A 13,388-nucleotide genomic window follows, 5' to 3' on the forward strand; every position below is an offset into this window, starting at 1 on the left:
ATTTATTGGTGCCTCCAGTGTGCCAGGCTCTGTTCCAGGCATGAGAAATCCAATGGTGAGCACATAGGCCGGCCAGCCCATGTCCAGGAGCTGACTGGCTGGCTGGCAAACCTGTGAGCAGGTAGATCTGTGAACCATAATTTGCTGCTTGGGAACAAATGCAACAGCGATGGAGAATAAATTCAGCCAGATGCTAGAGGTCCCTCTGCGGAGGCAGCATCTAGAAGAGAGGCCTGTGTAATGAGAAGGAGCCGGCCAGGCTGAGCGCTGGGGAAGAGCGTCTGGGGGAGGTGCCAGTGCAAAGGCCCTGGGGCAGAGACGGCTCAGTGTGTTCCAGGATTGGAAGGAGGCGGACAAACGGGGAGAGCTGGAGCCGGAGGTGCGAGGCCTTCGGGCGTGGAGGGGAGGGGTTGGGTTTGTTCTCATCTCCCAAGTGTGGGGACCACCTTAAACAAGGCGGGAGCCTGCAGTAGAGGCCTTGTCGGTCCACAGCCCCTGTTGGGAGGGCCATCGCTAACTTGTTCAAGGCTCGAAGTGGTTTTGTCCACGTCAATCATTCATTTATTCACTTACTTGTTCAGCAAACATTTCTAGAGCTAGATGTGCTCTGGAGCAGCTGGGGCCGGGGGTCTGGAGTGAGACCTGGTCCCCGACTTCCAGAAGAGGCAGTGTGATTAGGGCAGGAGGTAGAGGGAAGCAGAGGTCAAGGAGGGCTTCCCAGAGGAGGTGTCCTCTGAGCCGAGGGAGGAGCCGATGGTTCTGTCGAAGGGGCTGTGGTGCTGAGACGGGGCACAGTTACAGATGGGCACCTCCACTGTGTGCTGAGAGCAGTGAGGTCACGGAAGGGTTACCACATGGCGCGTAGCCCCTGCAGCAGGACCTTCTGAGACCGTAGCTGCCTGCACCCCATTTCGTAGCTGGGGAGACTGAGGCTCAAGGACGCAGTGGGCCTGCGGCCCCTGAGGTCTGATTTGCCCCCAGAAGGGCTGATGCGAAGCTGACTCAGCTCAGGGCCAACGTCGAGGGACGGGGTGTGTGTGTGTGTGTGTGTGTGTGTGCGCGCGCGCGCTTGAAGCCTGTCAGATATTTGAGCTCCATTCCTCATCTGCTGAGCAACCCTAGGCAAGTCACTTACCCTCTCTAAGCCTGCTTCACATCTGTAAAAGGAGCGTGGCTCTCCATACCCGGCCAAGTGCTTGGGAGATGGTGCTGACCTGGCCCTCGGGTGGAGCCCAGCAAAATTCGGAGTCGGTGTGTCTGCCTCTGAGCCCAGGCTGTCCGCAGGCTCAGCAGCAGCCGCCCCAAACTGAAGAAGATAAAACCTGGCGTGTTCCGTCCTTCCCCCCCTCCCACCTTGCATTGCTACTGGGGAGGCAGAGTTTCACCAGGAGGGGAGCCTTTTGTCTGCAGGGAGACCGGGCCCAGAGAGGGTGAGTAGCCAGCTCAGGTCGCAAAGCAGGGGACCTGCACCACGAGCGGGGAAGCCCCATCGGTGGGCTCGGCGTCCCCAGGGGCAGGAGAAGCCTCGCCCCTTCCCTGCCAACCCAGTCCTTCCCAGGGCCTGGTTGGCTACCCATCCACCAGCCCACCGGCCCCCAGCCCCTCCCGGTTGACACAAAAGGCCAGGCCTCCTGCAGGAGGGGGCGGGAAGGGGCTCCTGGGCCAGCTGGGCCACGGACACAGACGGGGAAGTGAGCGGAGACAGGAAGGAAGCTGCACTGCTGGAGTCTGGGGCCGCCATTGTCTCACCTGGGGGCGGGGGCACCGCCGTCTCCCCTCTGCCCTGCTCAGCTGCCGCCCACCCTGGATGGTTCCTCAGCTCCAGAGGGCACTGGGTCGCTGGGCCCTCCCCTCCGTGGGCCCCACCCTGCTGCTGACTTCTTCCCCGACCCAGCCTCAGTTTCCCCAGCTGTAAAGCTTAGAGGGCAAGATGCTTGGGGCAGATGTGTGTCCTGCCAGGAATCCCACGGCAGGTGATGTCATGACGAGTGCCAGCCACTTCTCTAGCGCTTCTCCTGAATCAGCTCCTGGAGCCTCACCGTTCCCGATGACTTGAGGGCTCTCTTCGTGCCCAGAAGTTCAGGAACTTGGCCAAGGTCGCACATCAGGGCAGCAGAGCTGCAACTCAGACCGAGGCAGCCGGTTCTACACCCCACCCTTCTGTCTGTGATACCACTGACCTGCGACTTTTCTTTAAATAATTCACTTGTAAACGGTGAACACCGGCTAAGCCTCACCCTAAACTGTGACATCACCATTTTAATTGGGATGGACAGAGAGATGGTTGGGTGAGCTGGGCTCGGAAGCCAGGGGCCGGGGGACGCGCAGCTGTGCTCACTGGCCAGGGCTCCCTCCTCCCCCACCACACGTACAGAAGTGGGCAGGGACAGGAATTGCAGGAGGGACCCTTCCGTGTACCCTAGGGGAAGTAGGGCAAAGAGGAATCTTTGGGACCTCTCAGTAGACTGCCCTGGGCTGGGGGCTGAGGGCGGAGCTGGAGGGTATGAGTGTCCTGGGTGAACACCGGCTGGGACCTTCTGGCCTATGGCCAGGAGCCCTCCCCTCCTTGGATCTCATCACCACTCCCCACCTCCAGATAGGGGCCTCCCCACAAGCCTGTCCCAGCATCCCCCAGACCCTCAGTGTCCTGGGGGTGAGGTAAGGGGCTGGACCACCACCAGGACGTAGGTCTCAGGGACCCCTGACCCCTAGCCCTGGGGAGGATGTCCAGGGCTGCTTCGAATGGCCCCACCCCACCCCAGCCCATCACCCTCTCCAAGTAGCCAAGCTCCTGCAGCCTGCTTAAATTTTATTGAAGGTGGAGCTGGAGTGGGGGGCCAGAACCACAGGGCCCTCCCCACAGCTTCCCCAGCGTGGGTTTCACTGGGCGAGGGACGGCCGATGGCCGAGGCTCGATCCTGGGACTTCAGACACAGCTCAGTAGCCCACGTCCCTGCAAGCATCCAGGACACCCGCCTCAGCTCCAGCCCCACCAGATGGGGACAGGGCAAGCCCACAGCCCCCCCCCAGGCAAGTGGGGCCCCGGGATAAAGGTGCTCTGGGGCGGGGCGGGAACATTACCCCCAGCTCAGGCCTCTCCTGGCCAGCTCCACCTGGGCCAGGCGGTGGTCACTCAGCACCTGCACCCGGGTGATGGCGGCCAGTGGCCTGTGGCGGTGGGAGAACTGCAGCACCTTGTGCTCCTGGGCGTGGACATGGAAGTGTTCCGCATCCGAGCTGACCTCCATCTGTGGGCGGGAGGCCAGTGACCCACGGCCCACTGGGCCTGCGACCTGCTCCTGCACTGAGCTCCAAGAGCTCTGAGTCCAGGAGGCATAGCCCGGGGGCCCAGGGTTCCCTGAGCACGTGGAACCGCCGTCATGCAGGCCCGCCCCATGGGAGTTCTGAACCCCCAGCTAGGAGTCCCTCCCTCTCTCCTCAGAGAGGTAGCTGGCGGCCAGGGGGTGGGCACCCTGTTGCACCCCCAGACCCAGCAATGAGACTCCCGCACTGGCCCTTTTACCCGTAAGCATCTCTAATAAGCCCCCTCCCCCAGGGGCTCCCAGTGGGGACAGCAGTGCTGCTGGAAGCCAGGGATACAGGGAGCCCTAGATGCTACACAGCATCCTTCCCACAAAGCAGCAGGTGGCCCTGATGTGTCCACAGGCACCCCAACCCCCGCCTCCCTGCCCCTCCCCCTAGGGCCTCGCCCACCCCACCCCATGGGTTCCCCTGCCTCCCAAGGGCCTTGCCCCACTCCCGTCACCTCAAAGGGCTCCCCGAGCACCAGCGGGAAGACATTGGACACCTCCTCCTGGCCCCAGTGGCCGCCCTGGAAGGTGTTGGCCACGATGGTGGCACTGGAGAACCGGGGCTTGATGTGGAAGACGATGTCCCCTGTCTCAGACAGGAAGTTGATCTCAAACCTGGGGGCATCATGAGGTTCGTGAGAGCAGCGAACGGCTGGGTAGTCACCCACCCAAGGCCAAAGAGGGGACCCTGGGGAGGGCGATGTCCCTTACTTGTCCTCTCCAGAGTCAGAGTGTCCCTGGACTAGCAGGTTCCAGCCCGGGGCCAGGCCCCCTGCATAGAAGGCTTCAAACTGCAGGCAGAAGAGGGGACAGAGGGCCCTGTGTCTGTGGCATCCTCCCCCTCGGGTACTCCACTTGTCCAGGCGTCCCCCAAAGTGCACGCACTTTGCCCGGACCCTGGCCCTCTGAGCAGCATTCCCTCTCAGCCTGGGGGTCTCGTGGGAGGGCAGCTCTGTGGGGGAGGAGCACAGCTGACTGGGGGACCCTCCCCGCTGGCCCTGCTCCCTTCTCCCCAGGTCCAGGTCTCACCCACCTGCAGTGTCATCTTTCCAGCTTCTGCTGGGAGCAGCACAAGCCTGGGGATATAGGCGGGCCGGGCTGGGCGGGGGCTCGGGAGCCGCACCCCAGGGGCGGCTGATGAGGTCACTGTGCCTTTCCCTGCCCCCACCTCTCCCTCTGTCCTCAGCCTCTCGCCCTCCCCAACCAGCAGGTCCTCCATTCAAGCTCCAGGGACAGAGCGGGCGGCCCCTCCGCACCCCCATTGCCTCGGGGCCTGTCTGCCTCTCGAAGTTCACCTCGCTTCTTAGGATCCTTCAGGCACCTGGGAAAGCAGCTTCTCCCCTATTTTTGCGGGAAGGGCGTGGTTGAGGCAGCCCCCCACCCCGCCTCCAGGATCTCAGGGACCCACACCCTCCCCTGTGGTCAAGCGAGGAGGGGCCGGGGGGACGCCTACCAGGCCTGCCCGGCCTTCGGGCCTTCAGACCACCTGGTGCCTCCGGCCTGTGCCCCCGGCCCAGCGCAGCCCCGCCTCCCCTGCTGCCCTGCTCCAGAGGCTCAGCTGGCCCCACGGGGCAGAGCTGGGATTAGGCTGGGCCGCTGCGGTCAGCACATTCCAGGACGCTGGCGGGTGGACAAGATGGGGGAGGGCCTTTCCCACAGCCCCTCTCCTCTCCTGGCCTGGCTCCTGGGCCCCGGCGCGGGGGAGGGGGCCAGGCTGGGGCCCTCGGGGAGCGTGTAGCCGAGACAGGCAGAGTCTCCCCAGGCTTTGGGGACAGCCATGGGGGCCTCTTGGCTGGACAGTCCGGGGGGCCGACCCAGAGAGGAGCCAGGGCAGGCTCAGGGAGCACCGGGGCTGCTGTGCGCGGCGAGCGTGTACGGTGAGCAGGTGGGTGAGTGTGTAAGGGTGCAGGTGACGGGGGTGGTGTGGGGGGGGCGCGGGGGTGGCGAGCGTGGGACCGGGCGGCTGGGGAAACGCAGCGTGTGCGACAGTGCGCCCACGGCGGTGGGAGGTGTCACGTCCGAGGTAAGCGCGTGCGCTGCAGGTGCCACTGCTCTTTCCCTGCCCAGCGAGCCTCGGTGGGGTGGGCATGCATCTGGCCCCCCGGGGCCTGAGGGGTGCTCGGCCAGGATTGCCAGCCCTGCGTAACCCCACCACTCCCCTCGGGCCATTCTTCCCTCCAGCCCCTGGTGCGTCCCGCCTGGCCTCTCCACCTGTGCTGGTGACAGGCGTGCGCCTGTCATTTTTGATGAGGGGGGTGATGCGAAGGCCAAGGCCGGGAAGGGCAGTTTCGGCCTCCCCGACAGGCATGGGACAGGGCTGGCCGGGCCTGCAGGGGGCAGCCCTGGGCAGCGGAGGCGAGGCTGCCTGCTATGGCTTCCTGCCTCCGACACCAGCCTGCCTGTATGCACATCCCTGTCCCAACCCAGCGTGGCCGTCCTGGGGACTGAAGTCTGCAGACCCCTCCCCTGTGCCTCCCCCCAATGATCACAGAGAGGGGAGCCCCTGCCACAGTGGCCCAGCAGGAGGGTGAGGCCCCTTGCTGCCTCTGCACATCCCTGTACCGTCTCCTGTCCAGCTGCCAGGTGGAGACGTGGATCCTGGACTCTGGGTACAGCACTGGCCGGTGCCCAGGGCCCAGTGAGGGGCAGAGCACATGGTCAGGGGAGCAGAACGGGCTGCCAGCTGGCTGGGCGACCTGGAGCTAGTAGCCTCTGGGCCGCAGTCGTCCCAGCTGCACGCGACAGTTCTGTTCCCCGTGCCTGTCTCCTGGGCAGGGGAGGGTGGCCTGGGGTGGCCACGGCCCTGGCTGGACGCAGCAACCTGGGCTGTGGTCTCCTGGCTTTGAGGTCAGCAGGGGTTCTGGCGGAGACTCCTTGGGAGTCAGTGGCCTGCAGCCCTAGCTGGGCATCAGGGGCGGGCCCTGGCCTGGGGGGAGGAGCCTGAGGACCCCTGATTCGGGCAGGCCTGTCCCGCTCTAAGCCTCAGCCTCCCAATCAACGGGGGACAATGGGGGCTGTGTTGAGGTAGCCCCTGGGCCGAGCCTGCCTGTTCACTCCAGCCTGGAGACCTCAGAAAGCCCAACTGGGATGATGCAGCTCTGGGCCTCCGCCCACCCCGTGACACCTGTGCCTGGCATGAGCCCACACCTGGCCAGGGCTGTGGTCTCACCACCCCCTGGCTGTGGCTTTGGAACCTCTCCTACGTGGGGTGGGAGCCAGGAGCCCCCGAAGCTCTCAGCAGTGGGGACGGCCAAGGGCCCAGAAGCCCTCAGCGGGGCTGGGGGGATGGAGAGAGGGACACCTAGGCCGCACGTGGCTGGCCCAGCCCTGCAGGCATGCCCCAGCCAGTCCTCAGGGGCCCCTGAGGCGGGGGCAGTGGGCAGTGCCCCAACCTGGAATTGCTGGCCAGCCAGGGCTATGCTATGCTATGGCTTGGGGCCTGGGACCAAACAGACCTGCCCAGCCAGACGATGCCCCTCTTCCTCCCGGATGTGCGATTTTGCCCTGGACTGTTGGTTTCCATAGGCTCCAGAGGAGGTAGCAGGGTCTCCACCCAGCTCCACAGAGGATCTTCACCAGCATGGTGGCCTGGGCTCAGAGGCCCGCCCTCAGCCCTGGGGCCACCATCGCCAGGTGGCGCCAGGCATGGGGCTGGTGCTCAGAGATACCCAGAAGAGAAATCCTGCCCCATGGCATAGTGATAACCACCGTCTACCCGGAGCTCACGCTGCTAGGCACTCAGCTAAGCTCTTTACGGGCAGCATCACATGTTCTGCACCGGATATAAGGGCACAGAGAAGTTAAGCAACTTGCCCAAGGTCACACAGCTAGGGAGTGACAACGCCAGATTTTGAACCCAGCAGTCTGCCCCTGGATGTGAAGCCCTTCACCAGACCAGGATGGGAGGTTATCAGGGTCGGCTTCCTGGAGGAGGAGGCAGCTAAAGCGGGTCTTAGGGAATAAGAATTAGAAGGTGGTAGGGAAGAGTGAGAGCAGAGCACCGGGAGGCAGGGCTGTGTAGGAGTCCTGTCAACGCCAGGCAGGGTCTGACACACCTCGGTGCCCCACAGACCTCGGGCACAAGTCCCCCGGGACACTGACGAGGACTGCCTCATCTTTTGGGGAGGCCAGCACAGCTTTCATGGGCTTCGTGGAGTCAGGCGTCATTGCGCCGACTTGAGCAATGAGGAAACAGACAGGGGACACCTCCCCAGAGCCCCATGGCAAAGGGTGGCAGCATCAGGACGCGAGGGCTGCCTCCGGACTCCCAGCCCCATGCTCTTTCCAGCCCCCATCCTCTCTTGTCGTGAGCAACCAGCCTGGCCCACCAATGACCGATTCCGGGTCTGGGGGGGTCTCAGGCCGGGCCAGGCTGCCCTAGGAGCCCTCTTCAGATTCCAAGACCCTCCCAGGGCCGACCCCCGCCCCGTCCCCAGCCCAGGTCTGGAACCACTTGCTGACAGGTCAGCATGGAGATTCCCAGCCCCCACTTGGCAGAGAGGCGTAGCGGCTTCCAGGCAGGGGCCACACCTGGCCCGGGACACGCAGCTTCGGGCCAGCTCTCCCCCTGGATGGGCGCTTGGTGGCCTTTGAGCTTAGTGGCTCCCCTCTTCTCCCCCCTGCTGGGGCCACGGCGTGAGCGTGCCCTCTGGGTCAACGGAGAGTGAGGGCAGTTTGAAAACACCGTCCCACACAGGTGGGGAAACCGAGGCCCAGGAGGCGAGGGCTCGCTGAGAGGCAGCCTAGGCGGCAGCAGGGCCCTAAGCTCTGGCCTCTGCTGCCCCTTTGAGGCCCCTCGTAGGACCTTGGCTGTAAGGCCTGTTAAAGGCTGGAGCTGCCAGGGCTGCTTCTGGGAGAGGGCAGCAAGGTCCCGCACTCCTGTTGCTCCCTCCCCTGTCCCCTCTGAATCCTCTAACAGCTTCCCAGCCACCACCTGTCCCCAGTCCCGTTCTCTCAAAGCTTAGTCGAGTCGCTCATAAAAGCTTCCTGGGTCTCTCCCTCCTCTGAATTGCACTCGCTCACTCAGGACAGAAGTCATTTTCAATCCAAGCCATTCACTGAGGCCCTACTGCGTGCCAGGAGCTGCCTCGGACCCTCAGAGATCTATAGGGAAGGAGGCAGGTCTGAGCCTGATCCACGCGGGCACCTCCTCTCCCACCTCCTCCCTGCCTGCCGGTGCCCACGCAGGTCCTGGCACACAGTAGGTGCTCAAGAAAATGCCATGACCATGCGACTTGGGGCAGACAGAGGCCCCAGGCTCAGGGAAGGGAGATATGAGAAAGACCAAGGGAACTCAGCTCATCCTGGCCACGATTGCTATCACTTATCAGCTGAGCCCCTACTATGTGCTCAGTGCTGTGCCAGGTGTTTGTCGTGAATCCGTCTGCTGGGTGGGTTACCATCTGCACATCACAACCAGCTGCCCGTTCAGTTACTGAGCTAATGTTAGCTGAATCCTGCTCTCTGCCAGGCCCTGTGCTATGGGTCACAAGACAGACAGACAGACAAACAGTCTTTGCCCTCATGGAGCTTCCAGTGTCTGAGGAAGGGAGCGAACATTAAATGACAAATCCAACATCACGTTATTGAGTTATTATTACGATAAAAGCTCTGAAGGGAAAATATGGGGAGTGATGATCATGTACAGGGGGCACTTGTATATGATATGAGCTGGTCAGGGGAGACTTCCTGGAGGAGGTGACATTGGAGCTGAGCCCAGAAGAGAAGGAACTAGCCAGAAGAAGGGGTGGGGGGAAGAGTGTTGCTGGCAAAGGCAACAGCATGTGCTAAGGCCCTGGGGAGGGAGAGGCCAGGATGGGGAAGACAACTCCCCAGCCGACCTCTGAGGCCTGGCTGAAGTCCAGCCCTTCCTGGCCTTCCCTGCCAGGCACCACCGTCCCCTCCCTAATTTGGCCCGGCATTGTCCCTGGCCATTGTCCTCGTCTCATTCTTTCTGCCCCCACATCTCTTATCATCCAGAGAATCTGCTCACTTGGGGACACACAGGGGCTGATAAGGTTTCACTGGAGGCAGTGCTAAGCAGGTGCTGCGAGATCTGACGCCGCCCCTCTCCCGGGCAGGGGGGGCCGGTGGCGGCCCGAAGGACCCTTGGCGTCGGCCTGGCCTTCCTCCCGCGCGGACCCCGCAGGGCCCACCTCTTGGGGCTGCCCCTCCTGCCCTACACCTTTCCCTCCACGCCCCTGCAAAGCAGAGCAGGCCCACCTGCCCCTGACCCCTCCCTGGGCTGCAGTTTCTCCATCTGAGGTCGCCAAGTGGGGCAATGAGCACAGCCTGTGAGCTCAGCTGGGGACAGAAGCAAAGCCGGACTTGGCCCAAAGGAGGGACGTGGAGATGGGGCTCTGGGTGGGCCGGGCCACGGAGCCGCCACGCAGGTGGGAGTAAGGCTGGTGTTTCTCCAGACAGAGGCAGGAGCCCCGAGGGAGTGCAGAACCCACCCCGGGGCCAGGCCTTAGCTCCGGCTGGGCAGGGGGAGTGCTCCACCCCCATTCCACTTTACCAGGCATTTTATAGGGCGGCAACCAAGGCTCATGGGGAGTTCGAGCTGGCCCAGGTCCACGCAGCCAGTCGCTGGTGGAGCTGCCGTTCTTAGTCACAACCCTGCAGAAGTGGGGCCAGGGTTTAGGGGGTAGGATAGAGGCCCCCCAGCTTCCCTCTGTCATTTCCCAGCTCCCACAGCTACGCTCCTTGCCTCAGCATGTGTTAGCAAGAGCCCCTCCCTTTGCAGTCCTCCAAGTGAGTTCATGTCTGCTCATAGCCCTGCTGGGTGAGGGCTTCCCTTCCCACTTTACAGATGGAGAGACCGAGGCCACTGTGGGCAGCGTGACCACCAGTTTCCCTGGTGAGGCGTTGCTGTGAACGACCGTCGAGGGGTCACTCGGAGCCCTTCAAAAGGATGTGCTTGAGAGACTCCAAAAGCCCTTGGTGGTGCTGCTCTGGGGGGGATGGGGGAGAGGGCTCCCTAATGGCCCTGGTGGGCTGGGACCTGGGTGGACTGTGGGACTTCTTGGGCCTTGGGCCAGTACCAGCCATGAGTTATCCCATGGTGGCAGCCATCGTGGAGGAAGCTCAACTAGCCCAGACACACCTATCAGAAAGGGGGCCACTGGCCGGGCACAACAGCCAATGAGAGGGGCTGGGGGCCAGCCGGGCTCGTCAGGGCAGGGTGGAGCAGCCCGACTGACATCTGGCCTGGAGGGGAGACTGTAAGGCTTCCTCCAGACGGGCTCTGTGCTCCGGCAGCCTCCAGGGAAGCATCCTGCCCCAGGTTTATAAACACATGCAGCAGCAGCCTGGATCTGAGGACGGAGGGGCTGGGAATCCTATTAGATGAGACGGTGGCTGGGGGATCCTAGAGCTGGCCTGAAGATGGGGCTGCCAGAGCCTCGAGGACCCAGAGAGCCCCGCCCCCAGCACCGGGCCAGACGTGGGGACACAGGACAGCAGGCGTGGGTTCAGGCCCCACTCTGTAGAGAGTGGACCTCCATGTGCTGCTCTGTGACCTGGGGCCACGACCCCTCCCCGGTGAGGGGTGAGGTAAGGGGAGGGGAACCTGACCCAGGCAGCCCTCCATCACTTGCTCCCAAACATTTACAGAGCGCCTGCTGCGTGGAGTTGTGGGGAGAACGACAGAACATGCATTGCGGTGGGAGAGACAGATGATAAACAGCTCAACAAATATTACACGTGGAATATTCTAGATGGTGAGTTGTGCTAGGAAGAAAGTAAAATAGGACAGTAGCATTAAAAAAAAACTGTACCATCCAGTTCAATAGCCCCTGACTGCACTTCGATGTTGAGCACTTGAGATGTGAGTGTAAAAAAAACACTAGATTGGGAGTTCCCTGGTGGTCTAGTGGTTAGGATTCCGGGCTTTCACTGCCATGGCCTGGGTTCAGTCCCTGGTTGGGGAACAGAGATCCGGCAAGCCGTGCAGCACGGCCAAAAACATCCAGAAAACAAAAAACCCCACTAGACTTACAAGACTTAGTGCAGAGAAATGATGTAAAGTATTTCATTAATAATCTCATACTGATCACTTGTTAAATGATACTATCTTGGGTATACTGGCTTAAATGTACAAGATATTATTAAAATTAATTCTGCCTGTTTTAAAAACTTCTTTAATGTGGCCACTAGAAAATTTTTTTTTTTTTTTTTTTGGCTGTATGAGGGCCTCTCACTGTTGTGGCCTCTCCACGTTGCGGAGCACAGGCTCCGGACGTGCAGGCTCAGCGGCCATGGCTCACGGGCCCAGCCGCTCCGCGGCATGTGGGATCCTCCCGGACCGGGGTACAAACCCGTGTCCCCTGCATCGGCAGGCGGACTCCCAACCACTACGCCACCAGGGAAGCCCTAGAAAAATTTTAAGTTGCATCTGTGCCTGCATTCTGCTTCTCTGGGATGGCGCAAGCTGAGATGGTGGGAGGGGAGGGGTGGGGGCTATTTCAGCTGGAGCAGGAAGGAAGCTCTCAGGGGAGGTGACCACTGCCTTGAGACCTCATGCTGAGAAAGACCCAGCCTGGGAGACCCGGAAAGAATGCCCCAGGCAGAGGGAACTGTAGGTGCAAAGGCCCTGAGGTCAGAGCAGCAAGGGGGCTGGCGTGGCCGGGGTGTCGGGGGCTGGGGCGGTGTGAGGTGACATTGTGGAGATGAGCTGAGGCTACACCTGTGAGAGGGACAGGCTGGGGCTGGACCACGTGAGGAACCTCCGGCGTCCCCCTAAATGCTGGGGGCAGCAGCGTGGGGAATGAGCTGGTCTGGGTCTGCCCCCTCCCTAGAATCCTCCTGGGGCAGCTCTGGCCCAGCACAGCCAGGGAGCCCCAGCCAATGCCCCCGCCCAGGACACCGGGAGGTCAGTGTGGTCACTGTGTCCCCACACCATGCTCCCTGCAGGCCCCCCCGGGCCAGCCGCCACATGCCCCCCACCCGCTCAGGCTGACCTCCTCGAACGCTCTCGCCAAGATCATTGGGAAAGGCCCAGGGGAGCCGCCAGCTCCCAAAATAACCTCCCACCAGTTCCAGGACATCTGTGGGGGGCGGAGTCCCAGAACCCCAAGCTGAGAGCCCCGTGCAGGGTGGAGGCTGGGAATGGGGACACGGGTGGGGGCCAGGGAGGGAGAGAGAGGGACAGGGAGAGAAGAGGAGATGGACAGAGACCAGTAGAGACGCATGGAGGAACGGGGCCAGGGAAGGGGGCAGAGGCGGTGCGTGGAGCATGGGGCACCGGCCAGCACTCGTCTCAGGCTGGGCAGCCCTCAGCCCCTTTAGAAGGGCAGGCCACGTGGGCCTCCAGAGGAGGGAGCGGCTGCACCCCTGAGATGAGGGCTGGCTGGGGGGCAGCTGAGCAGAAGGTGGATGTTGGGTGGATGAGCGGTGTCGGGAGCGGGGCCCTCACAGCCCAGCAGCCCCGTCTGACAGGTTGGGCCCCACAGGGCCTCAGAGGCTCCGAAGGAATCCTCTCTTAGGCTCTCTATTTTCCCAGGGGGAAACTGAGGCTCAGAGAGGCTGAGTATCTTGTCTGAGGACCACAGCACGCGAGAGGCAGGCGAGGACTCTTTCCCCTCTGTGTCCTTCATGTACTTGCTCCCCACTCCCCCAGCTGGCAAGCTTCCCCTGCCCTGGGTCACTCGGGGTTGGGGACTGTCCCCTGAGCAGTGTGGCCAGAACTAGCTGAACTTGTGGAATTCCCCAGCTCGAGGAGCAGCAGGGCGGGCGAGAGCCCCGGTGGGCCGGCACCTGGGGGTGGGGGAGAGACTGTGGCGGAGGGGGCTGCCCAGGGAGCCCGGCCCTCCCCGACCCAGGGCGCAGCCTGGAATTCTGGGAAGTGGGAACTGCGGGGTGGTTTCTTGACATTAAAGGGTCTTTACTGCAAGACCCCTAGTCTGGTCCACACGGTCCATCCATCCATCCATCCATCATTCATTCAACAAACATTTAGTACATGCTCATTGTGTGGGGGGAGCCGGGTGGCCGCAGTGGGTGAGGGGAACAGTCTCGGTGGAAGACTGAGGCCAGAGCAGGTGGACCCTGAGGCCACCTGGGCGCAGTGGGGGCCCG

The 13,388-nt window shown here is 62.6% G+C and overlaps 1 protein-coding gene across 1 annotated transcript; it reads right to left on the reverse strand.

The window, feature by feature from the left end:
* Window positions 1-2,794: 2,794 nt before the first annotated feature.
* GRIFIN (galectin-related inter-fiber protein) lies at window positions 2,795-7,478 on the reverse strand. Its single transcript, XM_073793223.1, has 5 exons — window positions 7,367-7,478; window positions 4,023-4,335; window positions 3,767-3,926; window positions 3,082-3,248; window positions 2,795-2,953 (listed from the first exon to the last, which is right to left on the reverse strand). Exons 1-5 carry the CDS (start codon window positions 7,476-7,478, stop codon window positions 2,938-2,940), a joined length of 768 nt encoding a protein of 255 aa, XP_073649324.1. The 3' UTR covers window positions 2,795-2,937.
* Between the last annotated feature and the right edge of the window lie 5,910 nt (window positions 7,479-13,388).

This window comes from Tursiops truncatus, chromosome 15 (assembly GCF_011762595.2).
Source record: "Tursiops truncatus isolate mTurTru1 chromosome 15, mTurTru1.mat.Y, whole genome shotgun sequence".
Lineage (NCBI taxonomy): Eukaryota > Metazoa > Chordata > Mammalia > Artiodactyla > Delphinidae > Tursiops > Tursiops truncatus.

Coding starts and splice junctions, on each gene's coding strand:
- GRIFIN (XM_073793223.1), bottom strand. CDS start 7,478: ATGACGCCTGACTCCACGAAGCCCATGAAAGCTGTGCTGGCCTCCCCA. Junction 3,927..4,022: donor TCTGACTCTGGAGAGGACAA/GTAAGGGACATC, acceptor TGATGCCCCCAG/GTTTGAGATCAACTTCCTGT. Junction 3,249..3,766: donor TGCTCGGGGAGCCCTTTGAG/GTGACGGGAGTG, acceptor TCCCGCCCACAG/ATGGAGGTCAGCTCGGATGC.